Below are 24,373 nucleotides of genomic sequence, written 5' to 3'. Positions count from 1 at the left end.
CTAGCAAGTCATGACTGAAAACACCAGGTGTATGAATAAGACCCTCTTTTAAAGATTTTAAAACTCTATGACTTTTCTCTTTTCCCTTCTAGGATTACAGCGAGCTAGTGCAAGAGCGCCTTCTCCATATAGGAGAGACTTTGAAGCCAAGTTACGCAATTTCTATCGAAAACTTGAAGCCAAAGGATATGGGCAAGGTCCAGGTAAAATTAAGTGAGTATTATGTCAGATGATTAAGATAATTTAACATGATGCAGCTTAGTCTTGTCGTTGTAGTAATGAATCAGGAAATTGATCTGATATATGTGACAATACATCATTATCATGGGACAGGAATGAAACATTAGATGATGTATCTATGTATTTTATCCAGGAAAAATGTGTGTGTACAAACACAAACACACACACACACACACACATATATGTTAACAAGAAAATGGGCCAACAAGAGGGTTATATCTGGGGGGCTTTATTTCTCATGGATCCATTTGGTCCTACACACCTCCTCTACCTACTTTAAGGATATGTTGGTATTTCTAGCTATACCATGTGTGTTAAGCAGTAATGGTAGAGAAATAACATGTTAGACAAATGTGAATGATATTGGGCCAGTACACTATTACAGTTCTGAAGTAGCTCCAAATCCTTTGGATTTACTCTGAGTTGACATGTCAGTGTAACTCAGGATGAAAATTTGGCCCTGATTGTTGTAGACATTGTGGGCTTGAGTACCTACTGCTACCATTGATTTGAACTGACAGTGCAGGTGCTCAGCACTTCTGAAAATCAGGCCCTATCAATTGCTTTCTATTCCCCATTGCACCTAAATATTTGTTAGACTAGCTCTTTTTTCATTTTGTTAATATGTTTTTGGGATCTGACCCTGTAATTCTCTATCACTCAGTTATGGAGTTCACATTCCAAACAGCCTGGTAGCTGGCTAGCCTCTCTGCACCATTTTCCATGGATAGTTATAGTAATTGGCTAAAGCACTGTATGCTTCTAAGGTATTTCCTGGGCATCTGGTTGAATTCATGCATCAGGCTGGCTTCATACCAAACCACTTGTGTTGTGGAAAAAATATCTGAAAACCAGTCAATTTATTCTAGGCAAATGTCATCATCAAACTATTATTGCACTGTCTGAGGAGCTCTAGCCATTGGTTATCCCCTTCAGAGTCCTGCCAAGGCAGACATGAAGAACATTCCAAAAGGACTTAGTGCCATTACTTTTCAGCTATATATGAAAAATAAGAACTTCTTGTATAGAGGATATTTTTACAATGGGCCAAGCTCGTAAGTAATCTTTGAAACACTGGGCTATTCATTAAAGATGTTTTGGAGAGTAGATGGGGCCATTTAGTGGATATAGGTAAGGACTGATTCTCCCCTTGCTTACACTAATGTATCTTAAGGAATAATGCCTTGAAGTCCACTGGTGTAAATCCAGTGTGAGATCAAAATCAACCCCAGGGGTGCTGTGACACCATGAAGGTAGAAAGGCCAGAGGCCTGTCTGCAACACTAATTTCTGTAGGAGATGCAATGGAGAGCCTTTGGGGTACAGCAAGATTTTGAACCTAACTACCCCTTAGAGGAGAAATCTACCTTTCAGTCATAGAGTAAATCTTAACTAAACAAATAAACAAGAAGCAATAAAAGGCCAAAACCAGCCTTTGCACAAGCAGGCATAACTCCGTAGACTTCAATAGAATTGCGTCCTCTTATTCCAGGGCTTAGTCTGGCCCTTTAATAGCTCCTGTTTACCTTTATGTATATTTGATAATAGCATCTCTCACTCCCCTCCTCAAGAGTTTCAGGCAGTGCTGGTTAACAAGATCATTATTACTGTGTTCTTTTGCAGGTTAATTATACGGCGTGATCACTTGCTGGAAGGCACCTTCAATCAGGTGATGGCTTATTCACGCAAGGAGCTTCAGCGGAACAAACTCTATATCACGTTTGTTGGAGAGGAAGGGTAGGGAACTATTAAATATTGTGAATTGTGAGAGAGCCATTGCATTGCAAAGCAAGTATGGCACTGGGAAAAGGCTGAATCTCTCTTGTTGTGCATTAGGTTTTACTTGTTACCTCTGGGGAGGTGAACTGGTCTATATAAAATTAAAAAGAACCCAAACCTTTGTACTACTTCTCCATGCTGAGCACTTCTATAGTTCCTGAGTTCTTCTGAAACATTAACTGATTAAGACTCACCATCCTGGTGCCATGGGTATTATCCCCTTTGGACAGTGGGGGAACTGAGGCACTGGCCCAAGGTCATACACAAGTAAATATCAGATTGTTAATCCTTCCGGTTGTTAATCCCCCTCTTTAACAGCAATTTTCACTGCCTCTTTAAAATGAACCTTTGTTGTGGTTGAAAAAATGTTTTCCTCATTCACCCTAGCTGAAATGAGAAGCATAAATACTATTAGAAGAGCCATTGTTACTGTCAGCTAGAAGCAGAAAGTACTGGAAATCTCTCGAGGCATTTTTTTCTTGTGAGACTTCCTGGCTGATCTGGCAAACCCAAGAAGTTCTGGTAGTTCAGATGAGATTACAGTAATCAGCTGAGTTTTTGTTTTCTTATCCAAAATAAACCTTGCAAACCTCACTCATTGCCACTCCTCACATCAAGAGTTATGCTTTACATGAGGTTTCATCTGCAAACTTTAATTAAAGAAAGACATTTTGAATCTTTCCATTGTTTCAAATAATGAAGTGTTGTGTGTACAGTCTCTTAACAGAAACACTGAAAAGATTTAGGGACAAAAAGGGAGATACAGTTTCAGCTCCAAAGATGTTGGGGCAGCTGGCAAAGAGCACAACAATCACTGCTGATTGAATTTGCTAAAGGTAGCAGATCAAGTAAAGGGTTCTGTAGAGTTTAGTTCATCTGGAGACATGCTAGATAAAGTGAAAACAGAGTAAATCACCAGTCAGAAAGGGGGTTACTTTTAGTGCTGTTGATATTATGGACTTTATTAACCCCTTGATTTGTGAACATCTATGGAGTCAGTGTCATCTAAAAGTTAGAGAAATTCTGTTATAGCAAGTTCTGTCCTTGACTCTGTCGCCACCTTACAATGTGACCAGGGGTAAATCATTAAACTTTCCTTTGTCTCAGTTTACTCATCTGGAGAATGGTTCTAATATGCTAACAATGGTCCATTTAATGAACTTTACTAGGCACTTTCCCCTAATTCCCAATAACTTCTACTGTGTTTGGCATAGTATCCTGCAAATCATAAAAATCGAATTCATTTACATCTGAGGCCAAATTCACCCATGGTTTATTCTGTTTAATGCCTGCGAAGATCCTGCTGGAGGCACCCTAATGTGGAAAGTGAGGAGGTGAGCAGATTTAAATGGTGCAACGTGTCCTCAACAACCCATGTACCTGACAATGTGGAGTACATAGGGGGAGCCAGAACAACACAGAAATTGGGCAGCACTGGCTGTGAAGGGAATGTGTTGAATTAATGTATCTCCCAGAAGCCTTCAGTGCAGGGCTCCTGTGAGGGATTTCTGAGAAGCAGGCAGGTTTAATTTATACCACCTTGCACCAGCCATAGCGAATCTAGCCCTATGTCTTTATATTAATTGAGCCAGATTTTTATCCAACTGATTTCAGTGGAGTTACACCAGAGATTAATTTGATCCAATCTCCTTCACTTTCATGGCTTTAATCTGATTGCATACTTGAGAGTTAGAGCAGCTAGGAGTTAACTTCAGCCTTATTATAAAGTAGTCGATCCAGCTGCAGAATTTTCCACCTCCTTTGAATGTATTAAATGTAAAAAGTAATGCCTGTCTCAGAAACCATTTTGGCATTAAGTGATTTATGGCTCTAAGTGGTTCTTTCTTATTACTGTGTGGCGGTTTATATTACACTAACTATAAAAGCTGCCTAACATTATGGCAGGACAGTCTGTTTTTAATAAATCCATCTCATTTGGGATTAATGCATTCATGAAGCATTTTTTAAATAGTTGAGATAATTGAAAGTGGTCTGATTTAAAAGGAGAAGAAAGAAAGAAAGAAAGAAAGAAAGAAAGAAAGAAAGAAAGAAAGAAAGAAGTCTTAAACCCAGACAGCAAGGCTTAGTTTAAATGTAAATGCCCCTCCCCAAGATACCAAATAAACTTGAAATCACCAGAAAACTAAAAAAGCATATGTTTACAAGTGAAAAATCACCATACCAGTTTACAGGAGAGAGAGTTGTGTTAGGACCCAGTCTTGTTCATCCTTGACTTGAGAGACCACAACTATGCACTGTAAGAAAGTACCCAAGGTTTGATATCTTGGGACTGGAATGTGCTTCAGATTACATACTAATTCAGGGAGTAAGAACCCTCTTTTACTCCCCTGTGTGAGCTACCCAGACCATGAATCGAGGTCTTCAGAATTAAGCAGGTGCTGCATACCTGCTTATATCCCCCGGCAGAGTAAGGAAATGTGAGAAGCCTTGCCTCGTTTGCTGCCCAGCTGAGAGAAGGGGTGTTGTGCAGTAGCAAATTATTACCGCATGGAACAAAGGGGACATAGGAGAAAGCTATATTCAGGGATGTGTCTGTCATGATACCTTCCAGGAATGCTACTTGGGGAATGATGCAGCTTATGCAACATGGCTGGCTGAGGTCTCTTCCTAAAATTAAAACGTAGTCCTTGGAGAGGAGAATTAGCATCAGCAAACATGTTAGAAGTTATTGTCTGCAAGTGCATTAGCCAGTACAGATGCAAAGCATAAAATGCACACAGCTAGGAATGAGATTCATTTTATCTGAATTTCCTTTCCAGCTTGGACTACAGTGGTCCCTCCCGAGAGTTCTTCTTCCTTCTGTCTCAGGAGCTCTTCAATCCTTACTATGGCCTGTTTGAGTATTCAGCCAATGACACTTACACTGTACAGATCAGCCCCATGTCTGCGTTTGTGGAAAACCACCTTGAATGGTAAGGTCTGCCGTATAAATGTTAAGCAGAATGAAACAGTCCAGTTGGATCCACATGATGAAGGGCATATATTACAAGTGCTGTCAGTTTACATCAGGTTGCATGTAAATCCCATTCCTACCATTGTCAGAGGGGAGTGAGATTCTTTGGAAATGGGGCAGGAGAAGAAAGCGAGAAAGAGGGAATGTCTGTGTGTGTAGATAAAATAATAGGGTGTGAAAGAGGAGGAGTTATCAGGCCTCTCACTGCATGCTCTGATGCTAAGGCATTGTTTGTGCCCATGTGTGAGTGCACAAGATATAGTGGAGTGAGAAGATTCAAGGAGCTTTCTTTTATCCTGCTATCCTTGCACTCCTGTGCAGAGGCCAGGTACAATTGCTGTTCTTCAAGTCACTTGAATGCAGGAACTCGGCAAGCCCAGAGAGGGCTGGAAGTGGCATGACTGTGGCTCTGCCCACGCAGTGCCAACTAGCCACCTTGCTTTGTGTCAGGACACTGAAGCCCCATATTGCTCCCTGTCAAAGAGTAATGTTTGTGCTGTGTCTGTACTCCGGGCAGCACTGTGCCTGCCTGTGGCACACCTCCAGGTGCTCCTGCTGGGGTGGAGTGTCCCATGCTGCCCCCTACTGCAGGCTGTATTGAACAGCACACTTTAGCCCTAAACAATGCTGTAGCCTCTGAAATAGCTCAGATTTTGTGTGATGGGACCAGCAAGAATGGTCTCTCGTCACCTACAGCGTACATGCTGAGAATCAGTTTGCTGCTCAACGTTTGCTTTTATTGTGTGCCTACAGATAGGATTCTGATCTTCTCCGTTTACTGTCTGCCTCTTCAGCTCTCTGTCTTTTGGGAGTTGTTTTCCTTTTGGTAATTTCAGATGTGGTGCACTGAACTGTGGGCTCCCAATTCCTAGCTTTATTTGTTCCCTTTGAACAGAAGCACTTGTTGGGATTTCATCATGTTATTGACATATCAATTATTCCTATTGATGTTTTTCTTCATCGAGGGAATCTCAATAACTCACATCAGAAGGGTTTTCTTTTTAGTAGAGTATAATACATACCTCATTCAAGTTGTGAGTTCCATATGTCCTTCTGTTCTTGTAAACACTTCCTCCATCCCATTAGCTTAGGGCGAGCAGTAGGAAGTCTCATGCCAGTAAATTGTTCCATTTGGGAGCTGGTGTGTGGTTGCAGTGGATGGGTAATATAAATGCCTTGGATGCAGCAGTGGTGTCTGAAATAAATGTTTGGCACATTGCCACTCCCATGAAGTTGAGTAAGATGGGATCAATGATTTGTGATCTGTAATACATATATCAGAATGCCTCCCCACCATCATTCTCAATGAGTGTTCAATTCAGGTATTGCAATGCTTCCTATGGCTGGCCTAGTTTCTAATGGCAGAAACGCTAAGTCTTCCTTCTGCTTTTTAAGCACGGCTGATGAGTTCCAGAGTTCAGTGGCTGTAGCTATGAAACCGATGCATTTTGTTTTCTACGTATTGCACCTTTACAATTTCTAAAAATTCTTCCTGTGAGAAGAGTTTAGCAGCCATGTTGTCCTCAAGTGTGGTACAATACAGTCTGTTGGAGAGGAGACACACACTGTGCTCTCTCCTACTTTTCTTCTCTCTCGTTTTGGTGTCCTCTTAATATAAAACAGAGTTAATGTAGACTGAAAGTACTTGGTTGCCCTTTGTGTATAGAAAATATATAATACAGAGACAGACCTGTCCAGCCATCACTGGCCAAAAGGATGAGTCAGTCAGGCAAAGGGAGGGCCTTGTGAGTAGCGAAACGAGTTGTAAACCAAAATATGGGAGGTTTGCAAGAGCCAGGGGAAAATAAACAATAGGGTGGCTGTACAGTGACAGCGCTTGAACCTTTGTGGATATAATTAGCTGAAGCCAAAATCTCATAATCAGCCTGATCAGCTGGCTTTTAGTATCGAGATACATTTTCTCTTGCTATGCATTCTGATTAATTAATAATGCATTCTGATTAATTCTGCTATTAATATAAAGACAATATTTTACCTCAGATATACACATGCAACTCCAGTTAACTATACTGGTAGTTCTATGCATCCATCTCAGGCAGAATTTGGACACAGCATTTTAAAATCCAAAGAATAGAATGAATCCATTAAGGGTATATAGACTAATATATCTGAGGATAGGTTATAAACCTGCCTGTGGTTGTTCGGGTGTGAGGAGTGGGACTTTTTTTAAAGCTCTCAGCATGGTCCTAATTCGGCTCCCATTGAAGTCAATGGTAAAACTCTTATTACTAAAATGTATCTATCTTAGGGTTTCCTATGGGCCCCCTTTACCATAGTATCTTAGCACTGGGGACAATAATATTCCTCTGGCTCCCAAATTTGTTGTGAAATATCTAACTCACTGATATATATAAAGTGGTTTGAGAGCCTCAGATTTAAGTCACTGAGTAAGTGTAAAGTAGTAATATTAGAGTCATTTTAAACTTTAAAGTTTGAAGTCAGTCACAGAAATTACACAATCACAGATTGTTTCAGGTCTGGGGTTTCCTTGAGCCTTGTACCTTATTTATGGCAGACTTTCAGTAGTGCAAACAGCTTATCATTCACATGGAATCTGTCCTTGGGCCCCTTTTTCTTTTAGGAAATATTGCAAGTCCCATCAAGAGGTACATAGTGCAAAAGGCATCTTTAGCAACAGCTGTTGGAATTTTCTCTTGCAGTATGCTTAAATGAATGCTGATGAGTTTGGGATAAAATATACATAAGAAAAAATTAACTGTTGTCCATGCTGGGAGAATTGAGAAATCCACATTTTCTCTCCCAGCCAAAAACTTTTAGTTCTCCCCTCAGTAATGGCTTATTTCATGCCTTGTTCCTTGTTCAAACAACATTCCAAATCCAGAATGAGCACATCAAAGCACAGAGTAGTCATGTGTATGCCAAGTGAAAATAGAGACATAGACTGGAAAATATTTCTCATTTATGGAGAAACTGAGATTTAACGTTTTTCCTATAAGCTTCCACTGAATAAGACTTTTTTCCAGGTCTCGTGTAAATGTTGTATGCACAAAACTAAGAGATATCACACATACTCATGTTTAAAAATTACAGCAATGGAAAGAAAAGATATCTGAAAGGAATCTAATTAAATCTCTCTCTAGAGTGAAGAAGTGTAATGAGAAAATTTTGGCTGCATGTAGTAGATTGTACCTTGGATCCATAACCATATTGATTCTTCTTAATCCATGAAATAATAAGTGATTATATCTTATCTAGTCAGCCTGTCTAGCTACCTGTCTGAATATTTATAAAGCAACCAATCACCATGGTATATATAGCAGCTGCGCTTGTACAGGCTTCAGAAGGCAAAGGCTTTCCCTGTCTGCTGAAAATAACATGACACACTTGCTGAAGAAGTCCCTCTTTCCCCAAATAAATTAACCAAGTCCAGTGGCATGTGTTTTCTACCATTTTGGTAGAAAGAAAATTATTGTAGGCAATAACCCAGAAAGATCCTCTCTGTGTTCTTGACCAGGTCTGTGGGACAATTGAAGTAGAGAGAGCCAGTGAACAATCCATCCCAGGTTTTCTATCAGACCCAGTGCATGCGGGGAGAAAGGACACTTGGGAATGTTAAAAAGTTCTCTACTGACCTGCAACAAAGTTGGATATAATATTCAGTAAATCATCTAGTTCTCTATCATAATGCTGCATTCTTAGCAAACAAGTATTAATAAAAGGCTCCCAATAGCCTGTGACAGCAGCTTCTTACTTGCTTCCCTGTTAACATTCCTTCGAAAGAATTTTGAACTGGCTTTCAGTTTTGCAATAGCACTAACTCATTGGGGTCCATGGTCAGTCATTTATTCGTGAGTATACAGAGATGCTTTTGCTCTGGTGGTTTTCCTGGCTTTCTTGTGCTTGTGACATTCTAGATGATGAAGCCCATATGGGACTGGATCAAAGGTTAAAAGAGTGCAGAAAGACACAACACTGATATTTAGCAATAGTCATCTGAACTGTCTGTGGGAAGGCTTTGCAAAAACAGAACCATTATGGTAGGATCAAAGCTTCCTCTATCTTAGGGATGGGAAAACTTATTTGGCTTATTTCTAACCCACTCAAACATTGTACATTTGGAAGTTTAACTTAAGCGCCAACGATTATTAGGTTTGCTTTCCATGTGGTGAAAAGCGGAGGAAGGGAACTTTCTCTCTGTTGCCCCACCTCAAGATGACTCTTCTCAGACAGAAATTTCTGCTTATTCTCTTTCTTGTTTGATTTTGTGTATCTCACGGCAGTAGAAAACATCCCAACTCTGCTTGAATGGCTTGAAGAAGATTCAGTGTGCCTTCAGCGAGCAACTGGTTTGTAAAGTGGGAAATAACAAGACATGTGCTTGTGTACAAACACACATCTATAAACACACCTTGGAATCATTGCTAGACATAATGGTATAAAATAGTCAATGCCTCTCATTGTGTTCCCTATGGGCCTGATTCTGCCACACTTATTCAGGTGGGCTTTTCCTTACCCTCTGGGTAGACTCATGAAATCAGTGGGACTTTTTAAGGAGGAAGGTTCTAGTCATTATTAGTCAGGGTTGCAGAACTAGACTGCAGTTCTGTAATCAGATCTGTGCAGATGGACAGATACATTTCACCAGACCCAAACAATGGCATGTCAGTGCTTCTTCATTGCTCAGGTGATTACCCAAACCAGACTGCTAATGTAGTTATAATTCAGCCATAATATAATTGAAGTTCTGCTTAGTGGCATGGAACAATTTATCATTTCCTTAATTTTAAGAGTGGCCATTTACTCCCCATCTCCGCTGTCAGAACTCAGTCTGAGAGTTATAACAAGGACCCCCTTATCTTTTCAGCTGCATCTGAATCAGACAGTGAGGATGTTTGCAAAACATGGTCAGATGAAAATCCTGTTTCTCTTTCTGTGTGTGTCTGTTTACAAATGTGTAATACACCCTTAACTGTAGTAACAAGGAAAATCCTAGAGACTGGGCCTGATTCTTCTCTCCCAGCAGTCTCACCCCAGTGTAACACTATTGACTTCAATAGAACTCCCTCATATCACCTTACTAAGAAAACTCCAGCAGGTTTAGAATACTGCAATAAATGAATGTATTGCACCCAGCTTTCAGCAGCAGAGTCAACTTGATTTGAACATTTTACTATTAAATATATAGGGCTTCTGTCCCTAGATGACTTGAAGTATGTCTACATATATGGCAATGTGTAGAGTACAGACACTGCCCAGCTAGCCCAGGTATAAATAGCAGTGTAGATGGTGGGGCAATGCTTAGGCATGTAGTGTACTGACATGCCAGAATCTTAGGGTATGTACCCTACACGGCTCTCTGTACACTCAAGCAGTGCCTCCCCCATCACCAGTGCTATTTTAAGCAGTGTAATGTCGTGCTGCCTTCCCACTGCCAGAGTCTTTCTCTGCCTCAGTGAAAGGCTCTGGCAGAGGGGAGGCAGCAGGGAAAGACTCAGGCAGCTCCCCACTGCAGTGACTTTCCCTGCTGTCTGCCCCTTGTCAGAGCCACGTGTAGCTACACATCACAGTGTGGACACAGTCTGCTTTTCAATATGGCATGTAGCTACACATACATTACACTCTGCCACAAATGTAGCCAAGATCTTAGTTGATCTCTTATCCCACCCATTTCTGTAATCCATTTCACATCTTATGCTTTAGGATTTTGGTTCACTGTTGGTTTGTAAATATAAATCAGAGACAGCAATTAAAGGAACAAAAGATTAAACAATCTCTGCCCAGAGGACCATAACATTTATATGAATAGACAAAAATCAGACATAAAATGTCATCAGGAGACCCAGAGGATGATGCTAACTTAAAACATCTTTGTTTTCAGAATGGGTTAATGACAGCATTTTTATTGACATGATTAGGCATTTGTGGACTTCACAATCACTAGATCACTTGTGTACCTGGATACTGGTACTGCGAAGCCAGGGCTACTTTATAAATATTTAGAATGTGCTAGAAATAGGACCCTAAGACTGAGTTGATCTCTCAGCCAGTTCCTTGCTTTTTCTTGTTAAATAGAGGCTTGTGATGGGGTATGCAAACCCCAGACTTGAGACCAATGGGTTAAAGAACACCTTTGGGCATAGCTCAGGGGGAGGGAGGCAGTGGATGGATGCTCTGAGCAGAAATTATTGCTCATATGCTCATTGCCTGAGACCTGACAATGCAGATCTGAGCAAACCTCAAGGCTAGGCAGGTGACTGAGTGTGCAGGTCAGAGACTTGATTGAAGATTCTGTGATTTACTCTGTGAAGCTAAAGGAGACTGGGATAGGAAGTGGTCTAGGGGAAGGCAGCTGCTTAGCATCCCAAGGTACAGAGCGTAGCTGCCCCACCATTGGGCCCTGGACCAGAGCCCGATGGAGAGTATGGGCCCGGCTCATCTACCCACTCAAAGAGGACCTTATAACAACAGGAGCCTTCACCATGGGTGAGATCCCAACCGGAAAAGACCTCCACTATTCAAGGGCCAAGACCCCAAAGTCCCTGTGATAAAGGGTGGGAATGGAAACCCTTGGAGTGGGAGCACTGAAGTACAGGATTGTGTTTTCAATGGTCAGACGATCAGCCAGTCCCCGCCTGATCACTAGGCGGTGGTGTTCGTGGGTGTTCACCTTCTACAAGGCTGAAAACACTTATGTAGTGGAAGCATTTTGGAGAACCTGAGTGCTGTGAACACCCTCTGTTTGTGCAGAGATTTAAGATGGACCACAGGAAGTGGTTATGGTTTTAAACACAGAGGGCTAAGTCTTGAGCAGCTGTAAATTCGCCTAGCTGCATTGGCTTCGATGAAGATAGGCCAATTTACACCAGCTGAGAGTCTGGTCCAATGTCCCTTCCTTTTCTTTTTTGAATTTGTCCATGGATGTATCCATTTGTACGAGCACTAAAAGTCAGGCTCTGAGCAAGTTTCCCCACACAACTGTACCAGTTCACATTCCCCTTAATTTGCCACAACCCTACTATTCCAGCCCTGGATTTCTCCTGATTAGAGACTGCCAAGGATGTCAAGCTGTGTTGTTTCTGGTTGCTTGGGGTTTTGTTAAATGGACTAACAAACAATTAGGCTAAGACCCGCAAATTCATTGCCACTAGTATCCTACGGACCAGAGGACACAATTTCATAAATCCAATATGAAAACCTCAACACTCTCCACCCTCCTTCCCCCCACATCCCACCCCACCCCAGCCCAGGTAGGTGGGAGGGTATAAAAATGGACCTAAGAGGGTTTGTGGCTGGGAGTCAGATGGATTCTATTCTGGCCTTGCCACTGACTAACTTGGGCAAGTCTTGTGGGTCTATGTTTTCCAAAGTGATGAATGATTTTGGGTGACCAATTGGAGACAGCTTGAAGAGGCCTGATTTTCAAAACATGCTGAGTCCCCACCCTCAGAAAATTGGGCCCCTTTAAAATATCTCAAGTAAGACACCCGAAACCACTAATCACTTTTGAAAATTTAGACTGTAACCTCACTCTGCCTCAGTTTTCAGCTACAAAATAGGGGTATCGATACTAGCATATATCAAATGGATTTCAAGTTGATTAATATTTTAAAGTGCTGTGAAATTCTCAGATGAAAGACACTATAGAAATCCATAGTATTTTAGGTTACATTACCTTATACATTTTAATCATTAATTAATGATAAGTTTTAAAGCATTATTGTAAATCTACTAGACAAGAGTCATATACTAGTAAAATAAATATGCAGCCACAGTCATCTTATAGGACAATTCCACTATCTGAGAAGTCTGTGTAATGAAGTGCCTTGTTGCTTCCGTATTATGATCTCTCCTGTGTCCTAATGTATTTAAATAAACTTTGATTTTCCTTTTAAGGCTGAGGCATGACTGAATTATATGTAGCTGGAGCAGCTTGTTAATTATATATTAAGGGTCAAGAGGAATTGATATACAGAGAAGGATTAAAGGTGAATTATAAAGCAAAGAAGGAAAAAAATGTTCTTCTTACTGAGCCTTTCTGACAGCCTCAAAGAATTTTTGACGTTTCTGCTTCATATTTACATTGGTTTTGATTCCCTCTTTCACTAGAAGAATTTTCTAAATTCTTTTGAGGACATGAATTGGTGATATCGCTAGACACTGAAATATGAGATGTGGCAACCCCCAGCTCCCAAACTACATTGTCTAATTTTGCATATATAATGGGCGGGGGGGAGGGATAATTTCACCAAAAGATGATGATGGTTTTTTGACTCAAGAGCAAGACAACCTTTTGCAGCAGTGTAGGTGAAATTCACCCATTGATGAAAGAGGCCATCAAATCCCCTATAGTGTATTGCAGTCAGCAGAGCAGCAAGATGGAGGATTCCATGCTGGCTCCATGTATACTGGAGTAGAAGGAAGCATTGGGGTGGGCACTGAATCTGTGCTTACATCCATTGGCCAAAACCAATGGAGGGTGGATGCAGAAGAACAGTTCTCCACCCCCTGTCTCCCATTCCAGCCCAGGGTCTGGAATAGTGGAGCTGACCTGTAAGTTGTGGGGGTGTAGTCCATCCTTTTGACCCTCTTATTGTTCTGCACATTTTATTTGGGCTTTGTGGGGGAGGAGGGTGTAAATTTCACCTTGTGTGAATAAAAGACTGAGCTTAATAAAAGAAAAGTGGGGAAATAAATTTCAAACATACAGTAGTTCAGTTTATTTAGGCTGAAACAGACTCATGTGCTTTTGTATTTAATGCAGAACAGGCCAGAGAGGCCAAACCAGAAATTGGTACTATCAAATATATCAAGAAAAATACATAATGAAATACTGGAGTGGTATTGTTTAAGGTTCATAATAGTAACCAAGGAACCCAGTCTTTCAAGGTGCTGAGAGTTGATGTCAGTGGAAATTGAGGATGGTCAGAGATTTGCAGAAGTCATGCTGTATCACGAATAGTGTATCTGAGTCTTGTCATTTAGAATTCTGAAGTTCATAAGACTTTGAGTATGCATGCTTCTGTGTTGACGTGTGGATTTTATTTTGCTTATGTTTTTAGCATTGGAAAAACTATCCATACATCCATTCATAAAAGAGGCTTTCTTCTGGACAAATACATACTTGTCATCAAACTTAAGTTTTATATGTTTACATCAGTGAAGTTATTCTGAATTTACAGTGAGACAAGAGAAAGCAGATTATGGTCCTTGTATAGTAAAATACTCCTAAATAAAAGTATAATAGTGTTTACCTGCTTCTGTTAAACAGGTGGCCTTATTGTCACTCCTTGACACCCCATGCAGTCCAGAACAAACATGTCATTGGTTTCAGAGTAACAGCCATGTTAGTCTGTATCCGCAAAAAGAAAAGGAGTACTTGTGGCACCTTAGAGACTAACAAATTTATTTGAGCATAAGCTTGTGTCAGTTATTGTGGCTTTAGTGTTAGATATATACGTCAGTGACTCATTAGCAATCGAAGGAAAATGTGCAGTCATTGGCTTGTTTTTTTACAGTCTTCTTGCCTAGTAGATGACTGAATCTAAAGATTTTTCTAAGTGACTTTGACTGGTCTGTTTCAACACATGCTGAAGCAACAAAAAACAAATATAAATCATTCTGTTTATAAAATTTCAACAGTTTTCAGATTTTGAACCCCCCAATGTACTCAAAAGTTTATGTTGAGAATGCTCTGAACAAAAATGCACCTTTGTTGGCTTCAAAAACGGGGGGGAAGGGGAGGAGATAAACAAACAAAAAAAACATATGTCATGAGTCAGTCCAAAATGGTATATATCATAAACCCAGGTTGATTCAGGCAACTGCATACTCTGTTATAGGAAGCAAAAAAGTGAAAATGTCAAATATACTAAATTAGTTCTGAAACTTTTAGTTATTCAGAGAGTCAGTTGCTACTCGATCTGCATCTTTCCTGTGGTTATCAACAGGAATTGTACTAGATGTCCTTGATTCCCTGCTGCTAGCTCAGAGGAGTACAATTTTCACCCAGTGCAACTAAGTCCAAAAAAGGGCGTGATTTCTGAGGAACGTTGGGCGTAGAGCTAAGTGAATAGCTGATTTTTTTGGTGGCTGAACTGAAAAAAAAATCCCAAGATTTGTTCAGGTCAAACAAAACATGTAGAATTTTGATTCAAATTGACATTTTCAAAATGGAATGTTGATTCAAAACAAAATGTCAAAAGGGCTCATTTAATTTTGACACTTCCCCCCCAAAAAATTTTAAGCTGAAACTATTCACCAAATTTGATCTGAATTTCTGAATAGTTTCTGGACCCCAAAAATGCACTTTTCAGTGGATTTACTATTCACCAGAAAAATGTTGCCCAGCTCTAGTCAGATGGTAATTGGTTGCCTTCTGTCTCAGGATTCTACCGCGGGAGAGTAGTTATAATTTGTGGTGAAGGTTTTATAGAAGCTCTATCAGTGGCTTCCTGGTGCGTCCACCAAGGCATCCTACTACTATGCCGTCACCCCAAACAACAACATTCACGTTGGGGACTGCACTGTCATTATTAAAGTATCTTGCCATGCCCCCTCGTTCATTAAACTGCTCTTTTTCTTTAAAGGACTGAATTTGAAATAGCTTTCTTTATGGAGATGTGATTTTGCTTCCTTTGACAGGACTCTTCTTGCAGCCTATCTTATTGCAGGCATTAGAATCCTCCATAAAGCCCCTGAAACTCTGCTGACTCATTGTGGCAGATTCAGCTTATTAATTCATCCAGGATATAAGGGAGCAGATCTTTTGAGAGACTGTACGAAGGTGCTAGGACAGAGGCAGTTCTTGAGGGACACAGTAAGGACAACTAAGCTGAAGGAGGAAGCATAGGTAGAGGTTTGCATTATTTCATTGTTTTTGCATAAGCTAAGCGCCAGGAACAGCATAAGTTTGGACACTAATTCAATGTTGATGTGATCTGTTGAAAATGTTGTGGGTACTCATTTCACATGTCCATTGTGCAGGAAAAAACGCTTTTTTGGGTAAGATTTCTCTTTAATTTTGGATTGCTGGTATGTAGCATGGTATGTAAAGAAAAAACAGAAAACAGTGCATTGAATGAGCAGAAAAACACTAGAAAAGTAAAGTAAATCAAACACTGAAGGTATACCAGTGTTCCACTGGCCTTTAATGAGTATGGTTCCAGTCTGCTTTGGTAAAAAACTGAAAGTTGTGGGTCTGACTTCTAGAAATGTGACCTATGAGAGCTGAGGATGCTCAGTACTTATGAAAAATCAGGTTCCAAGAACTTGTGAGGAGGGGTTCCCCTAAAATTATCCAAGGCAGCAGATGGCCCACTCCTGCAATCCTGAATGTTAATGTGGAATTTAACCTGCATACAATTTGAAGGGTTAAGCTTAGTAGAGGTATATTTGCACCAAAGTATTTTTCTCTCTGAAAGTCCTTATTTTTCATCACCAAAATGTGTCTTTTTTAATTTCAGTATGAAGTGTAGTTGTAGCCATGTTGGTCCCAGGATATTAGACGGAAAAGGTTGGTGAGGTAATATCTTTTATTGGACCAACTTCTGTTGGTGTGAGAGACAAACTTACAAGCCACACAAAGCTCTTCTTCAGGTCTGGGGAAAGTATTCACAGCATCACAGCAAAATACAAGGTGGAACAGATTGTTTAGCATAAGATTGTTTAGTAGTTAATGGGACAGTCTCCCTTGAATCATAGCAGCCAGCTTCCTTCAGGCCTGGAGGGTGCTCAATCCCCCCACTCCACTCCAGGTCCCACTCCCACCCCACCCCTTCTCCCAAGACCCCACCCCTGCCCCACCTCTTCCCGCCCAGCTCTGCCCCCTCCCCTGGCGGGGCCCGATCCCTACTCCTACCCCTTCCTCCCAGCACCTCCTGCGCACCGCGAAACAGCTGATCACTGTGGTACTCCAGCTAAACTATCTGTTCCACCTTGAATTTTGCTGTGACACTGAGTACCTGACGAAGAGCTGTATGTTGCTCAAAAGCTTGTCTCTCTCACGAACAGAAGTTGGTCCAATAAAAGATATTACTTCACCCATCTTGTTTAATTTCAGCTCTTTGCTGTTGTGTAAAATATTTGCACGTCTCTAAATAATCTTTGAGGCTCATGTATGTTAACAGGCCTGATGTACCATACCTATTTCCTCACACTGTCCAATTAGAACAAGTGAAGAAATGTTGGTGCCTTTTAAAGGAATGTTACAACTTTACATATAAAACACAACCAAGTTTCATAGATTTTTCTCAGGATAATAGGAAGGGAGAATATTATCAAAGAGGGACTCATGAAATACTCTCTGTCGTCTTTAGAGCTTGAACAAAACACATTGTGTCTTTATGGTATACATCATTCTGATAGAGCTAGTATTTATGTGCATAGATTCCAGTATAATTGGGCAGAACCTTACAGGGATACATTCTTGTGCCATAGAACTGTTCAAAATTCAGCAGTTTCAGGTTCTAGGAACTTGGGAGAACGATTCCTTCCGTTTCCGCACCTCTTGAGTTTCTAAGTTTTAGGTTTGAATTAACCCAAGAACTAAAAGTGAAATTTAGCTGACTGACTTATCCATGGTTTTGACATGAAGCAGTTAATCAGTGTAGGAATACACAGGCTCCCTCAAAAGCTTAGTAAATCTTAGTAAACCTGGAATGAGTTTTGAGTTTGTGAGAAAACATGAAATGATGTGCCTTACAGTTCTGGGATATACCACGAAGTATGTAAAATAAATCATCAGTTGTAAGAAATTGGGTCACACAAACCTATTGGTGTGAGGCTTATTACTATATGCCCCCTCATTAGCTTCACCTTTGGATGATCAGGAAGACAAAAAAGGGTTCATAGCACACCTAAGAAGGAGGTATAGGGACCCAGAAAAATTATCAAGTGGAATATGTGGTACTCCAATGTGCCTAGGTGTCAGGGATACTATGGGGAGGGGCCCACAGTCAGTGTGATCACCAGGTGATACCCCATTAGGGAGAGAGCAAAGCCTACACCTATCAAACTAAGACTGTAAGACCTCACCCTCAAAAAGAGGGGTGGACTTGAAAGAGGCCTGAGGGCCAGTGATATCGTTGGTATTCCCCTCATTAGAATTCCCCCTTAGGGCTTATTTATCAATGAATTTTTACTGTCTTTCCATAACCAATACTTTGTACCTAGGGTATTTGCACCCTTTTCTTTTTCTTCTGGCCCTCGTAAAGGCTACTCCTTTATTATGAGATGTGTATGTGAATATTTAGAACCCATCAAGGTCTAGAGCCAAAAGAGCATGGTGTTTGGAGTTCCTACTGTGTTTGCCTCAAGCACTGGGGCACACAGCACAATAGCAAATATCTAGACAGTTTTAGTGTACCCTCACATCCCCAGGGATACCATGCTGGGGACAGGGGGTGGTTTTACTGCTAAACTGCAAAATTAGAAGAAACAAGAAATTTAACAAATGAATATAAAATTTTTTTTAACCATTCTATGTAGGTGTAACCTTCCTGCCAACAGAGATTTCTGATGATTGTACAGTAGTTCTGTCACCACAGATAGAAGTTAAATATGTGTGCCAGACTAAACTATAATGCAGGCTCAGAGGTTGTGAGTTTGATCAAATGCCAGGGTTTTATAAAGATGATCAGATTTACTAACTGATTTGATTTGCTGCCCACTTACTATTGTTTTCAAAAATATGACCACAAGACATAATTACTGCAATAAGCCACAACAGCATGTGCATTAGAGCCTATTGGTGTGTGCATCTAGTGCACTGTAAAACACCCATGAAATTAGGGTGACCCTATGTCCCGTTTTGGTCAGGACAGTCCCTTTTTTAAGCCCTGTTCTGACCGTCCCGACTTTTTTTTTTGACAAAAGTGAGCATTTGTCCTGTTTGCTCTTGCCAACTGGCTTGTGCTGGCCCCACGTGGTCAGGCCGGGGAGGGCTAGCCCCATGTGGTGTCCCGTTTTCCCTTTGGGAAACGTGGTCACCCTACATGAAATGCAGCTGTCACTTACTAATCCACACCTTGCTGTGTCTCAGGGATGAAAGTATATGGCTCACTGATTTTATATTTCTTTTACTTCAAAAAAAAATTTTAAATGATTGTGGGGCTATTTATATAATGCATCCTTCTGCTCTAAAAAATAGGTCCTTGCAAAGTCAAAGGATGGCAAATGCCTTTTCCCCTAGGCTTCTTAATTTTTGTCTTAACAAATTTCCCTCTTTTTCAAAAAAAAAAAAAAAAAGAGCTCCTTGAGATATTTGATCTCCTTGTGTCTACTCCTGCTTCCCAGAAACCCAGTTGCCCTACCCAGGAGCACTTTGCTACCCTATAAACACATAACAGAGTGTACATATTTAAAAAATTATTACTGAACAAAACACTCCACTTCACATATGATTCTCCCCCTAGGAAGGAGATAAGAGAGAAAAGAACAACATGTGACAAGTGTCAGTCATGCTGCTTATTACAGAAGTTGGGGGTGGTTAGACTCTATGGTGATGAGGTTAGTATAAGAACTTTTATGGAATAGACATTTTGATCTAATTTTCTAGTATAAAACTTAAATAAGGAATGTTGGGCCAGTCCCAATTTAGTTTTTCCAGTAGAAAGTGGCTGGCGGCCTCCAAACCAGTGCTCAAAGGGCAGCTTGGCATTTTGTGGGGAAGGAACAGTTTGAAACTGTCCTTTTGTCCCCTCCAGGCCCTCCTTCTACAGTCCCTCTGCACAGTAACACCAACCCACAACATTCAAAAACCAGTCAGGGCAAAGATATCTGGGTCAGGCTCCAAAAATCACAAGATTGGTTTATAAATCATGAGATTTATGTAAATATAATACTTTTCCAGTTCTTTTCATTCCTTTCTGCTGTATGAGCCATTTGGATGCAGTTGGGTCACTTTTCTCCACATCCCTGGCACTAGCAACCTTTTAAAAAACAAATGAAAGCTGAGGTTTTTCACCTAACCACTTGTCTCCAGGAGTTGGGGCTACAAGTAAAACAGTAAATATTGCAAGACTTATGATAAAATGGCAGGAGTTGCAACACTACCGTATATCTTTATTTCCAGGATTCCATTTGCCCCAGATATCTTTGCCCTACTGTTGTGAAAATAATACCTATCTAGCTGGCTATGTCTGCTGAGTATCCTTCTCTCAGAGTACAGTTGTCTAAACTTCACTACAGAAAGCCTGTAGCTCTCATGACCTCTGCTTTAGTGCAGCCCTCTTCATTCAAGTTCTTTTAGCTGAAGCTTAAAATTAATCTGTGCAAATTAACAGTCAAACAGTGTTCGACACATAAGAAATTTGCTTTACGGATTAAAACAAGTTCTTCAGCAGCAGTATAAAAGGATAAGATCACTTGGAATACAGCATAAGCCATGTTATAGTCAGCTCTAATTTAAGCACTACTGTGAAATTTTTGGAAGGTGTAGGAATATGTAGGAAACTCCTGCAAACTGGTCAAAGAGTAGCATTATTAGAAGCGAGAAGGCAGTTGTGCACAATGTCCTTTTTGAGTGGATGAAGGGTGTCAATAGACAATCAAACCAGAGCAGCTCTCTTACTCATTAATTCTCTCCCTCCTCCCACCATTTCCCGTTCATTAACTACCCTCTCTCCTTCCTCCCCTATTTCCCTTCTCTGCTATGGGTATGTTACTCTACTCAGATTCAATCATTGTCTTGCAAGAGGGGGAGAATGGGTGTTGAAAGAACAGGGTAGAATTGGTCCTCACATAACCATGCCACTCTCCCCCCACTCACCAAACCTGCCTCTCTTGCTAAAACAAATCCTTACCTCTAATAAGCAATTTACACTTGCTCAGAAAAATAAATATGTCAGCTTAAGGAAGGTACTTTGCCCTCCAGTCAGGCTTTACCTCAACACTGTTTATTCTGTAAATAAGCCTTGTTTTCTCTGAAGGGGATATCTCACCTAAGTATACCATACCCTAAAACCTTCAGACTGGAGCCAGCACTATGTTCCAACAATTTCTTAGCAGAATCAGAGCCTCAAACTAGGTAGTGCGTCCCTTGACATTTTACCTTCAGTTTCACATGGCACCAAAAAATTGTCCTCCTCTATGCTCACCTGAGAGGGTATGGAGTGAGCCTTCTGGCAATGGAATATTTTATGCTTATTGTATTTTGAACTTTTACTTTCAAAAATTATGACGGAGAAAGTAAAAAACCAGTTGCATCATTTAGGACAAATGGACCTGACTCTCAATCTGACGGATTACAGTCAACAGTTCAGGCATTTTTTCCACCTTTAGTTGTCTGGCTTCCACAGTGCTTTCACTGTTGCAGCTCACCTCTTTAATTGCTTTTTGCTGGAAACATTGCACTGGACCACAAGTGAAGTGAAACAGGTTCTAAACATTCCCAACAGCTGCCTTTTGTTGCTGTTATGGAAACAGCTGTAAGGGTCATATAATCACACTTCTGTTAATAGTTAGCTATATACCATATGCGCCTACTTTTGGCAGCAGGGGACACACAGGAGGCTCCTGTGGAGATGTAAATGCTAACTGGGACCACTGTCATTCTGTGCCCCATTCGACAGACTAAGCACTTGTTCTATCCCTTGAGAGTTGACTGAACAGATATTCATTGCTGCTTTTATTACAGCAAGGCATATGTATCAGTTGTGTGCAAAAGGGATCTGTGTGCTTTTCCCTGGAGTGGAAGGAACCGTTTCTTACTTTTGATATGTTTTTTTTTTTCAGTGCTGTAAAATTTTACTAGGATGTCAATCAATTCAAAGGACCTTATGCTTAGAGTGTTCACATTTAGGGTTTTTTTTTCTTTTGGACTGATAAACAGCTTCTTTTTTCAACAAAAATTTCCCATTGTGAAATCAGTCATACATTTTCCCCTCCAAAACCCAGGTTCTAAAGGTTACCTATTGAACAGTAGAGATGCAGCAGATTATCGTCATACACTATAACACAAGATATACACAAAAAGTAACTCAGATTTTTATAACTAGATTGTTCTGACAGGCATGAACTTCATCGCCAGTTTGCGGGGATAGTTATTAAAATTAGTCTTTCAAATCTAGGTTACTGATTAAAGTCTGACCCAGGTGAGTGGTGAACAAACATTTTTACTACCGGTTGTTGCCTGGTAATGTAAAATGACTTGAGGGTCTTAAGAGTACTTTTCAACAGTGGATACACTTTATGATCCTGATTTTACAGGTAGGAAACTGGCACAAAGAAGGGAAATGATTTGGCCAAGGTCACACAGCAAATCAATTACTAAAACTCAGGTTTCCTGTCTCCCAGGCCATAATGCCCAGTGGACTTCAGCTTGATATACACGCTGATGTTTGTCTCTGTCCTCTGGTCCATTTAAGACCACAAGCGTTTTCACAGTACAGAGGAATTCCCAGATTAAAAAGCAAACTATTTAACGTACACTAAAATAGTATTACTTTTTCATAAGGGCATATCGCTGCAGCAGTGTCGTTTCCATTTATTGTCAAATTCCATTTCATTTTATTTATAATCTAGTTGGCTGAAAGAGCTATGGATCGCTGCCACATCATTGCATCTGTTTAAACTAGATATGGGAATCCTGAACAATTTGTAGAAAACTGGGCTATAGACTGTTGCAGGGACTCAAATCATAATATTAGTCTTAGTGTGGAAAATAACCCACTCCTGATCGACATAGCTATGCCTACAAAACTCCCAGTGCAGGCCCAGTTATATCAATGGAAGAATGCTTCTCTTGCTAACATAATTCAGGGAAGTAGTGTTGCTACACTGACAGAAGAACTTCTTTGTTGGCTGCATCTACGCTAGGGGGGTATCATACCGAGTCACAGCAGATCTTCTATTGATAACAGTCGGAGGCTTATTCAAAGATCAAGGGAAGAATGCGGCCCTTGTGTAATAACTAAACATTTAGTTAGTGAAGTTAACATTGCATGCAGCATAACTCAGTGGGACAAAGGGATTCAGGGCACTTTTAGGACCACTGCTATTTTTGTTGTTTGCCATTTGCACATGTAATTGCCTGATTTGTGCACAGAATTGCAGTAATTGTGCACATTAATTATTTGGAAAACTGGCTCTTAAAGTGCCATTTTTATGCCTAAAAGTTCACACTTTACTAAGATGAATGGGACTGTTAACATTTCTTAAGCTGTTGTGTCAGCCTGTCTGCAGACTCAGGAAGACAGCTCTCTGTTGGTTTTGCATCAGTGACACTCAGTTCATGTTTGGAAAGTTTTCACTGCAACCACAGGGGCTAAAAACACAGGGGCTAAAAACTTTATTTTAGCAAATAAAAGTTTGCTTTCTGGGAGGGGAGGGGGGAACCTTAATCTGTTATGATGGGTTGTATGACAGGGTTCACTCATCATTGTGGTGCCTCCTGCTGGCTGTCTTGGGGATTAGCTCCGCATATTAGTGCACTCTCTTCAGGTGGTGCCTCACAACCATCACTCCTGGTCTAGGACCCACATCTCTCCAAGGACCGGGGCATCCTCTTCAGCAACACAGCCCTCCGGCCATGCCACACATACTATGCTCCCAGCTTCCGGGAGACCTGCAGTCTACTGTTCAGCCACTCTCTTAGAGGCAATTGCAGCAAATTGTCTGGCCACTTCCTCATGGCCCCAGCATCCTCTTTGGCCTTGCCTCAAGGTCTCAGCCTGCAAACCCCAGCAGCCAGCCAGGAGCTGTCTCTCGCTCCCCCGGTCCCTGCTCGCAGCACTGCTCTGTCCAGGGTGCTGGCAGTTCTTTCAGCCCTCCAGTGACACAGCCCTTCCTCCCCGAGCTCCCAGCAGAGAACTGCCTTCCTTGGCCCTGCAGCTCCATTTTTATATGGGCTTGCTTGGCTCTGATTGGCTGCTCCCTTCAGCCCTTCACTGATTGGTTGCCTCCTGTGCAGCCTCCATAGGGCTTTATTAACCCCTTAGAGCCCAGTGTGGAGCAGGAACCCCATCAAAGTGGGCATATGAACATCTTAAGCGGGCCAAATTCAGCACAAAGTCCAGATATTTGACACACCTGATCTATAGTATAATGTCCTGCTAAAGATCACAGGAGCTGAATGTGGCAAGTGGTTGTTGGTTTAGAATTTGAGGGCAGCTTATGTGCAATATACCAACTGCCAAAGCCACCAAGTAGTGTGGGTACTGCAGTAGACAAATCAAAAGAAGCCTCTTAATCTCTCAGTCACATAGTTTAAGGTGCATAATAGGCAGTTGTCAGGAGGAGGCCAACAAGATGAATAAGCTAAAGTAATGGAGAAGCAGAAATATATATATATATATATTTATCTACTGCAGTACCCATACATATATATGTAAGCTGCTACATTGGTATGTGTGTATATATATATATTTCTGCTTCTCCATTACTTTAGTTTATTCATCTTTTT

The 24,373-nt window shown here is 40.9% G+C and overlaps 1 protein-coding gene across 7 annotated transcripts in view; it reads left to right on the top strand.

Moving 5' to 3' along the window:
• HECW1 (HECT, C2 and WW domain containing E3 ubiquitin protein ligase 1) overlaps positions 1 to 24,373 on the top strand; it is a 359,505-nt gene that overhangs the window by 301,685 nt on the left and 33,447 nt on the right. For all 7 annotated transcript variants that reach the window (XM_048839115.2, XM_048839117.2, XM_048839116.2 and 4 more), the window contains 3 exons: positions 93 to 213; positions 1,863 to 1,976; positions 4,799 to 4,951. In XM_048839115.2, coding sequence (XP_048695072.2) covers positions 93 to 213; positions 1,863 to 1,976; positions 4,799 to 4,951 — 388 coding nt within the window. The remainder of the gene's footprint in view (positions 1 to 92; positions 214 to 1,862; positions 1,977 to 4,798; positions 4,952 to 24,373) is intronic.

The sequence above is a fragment of the Caretta caretta genome, chromosome 2, assembly GCF_965140235.1.
Source record: "Caretta caretta isolate rCarCar2 chromosome 2, rCarCar1.hap1, whole genome shotgun sequence".
Classification (NCBI taxonomy): Eukaryota; Metazoa; Chordata; order Testudines; family Cheloniidae; genus Caretta; species Caretta caretta.
This window is presented reverse-complemented; position numbering and strand designations above follow the sequence as displayed.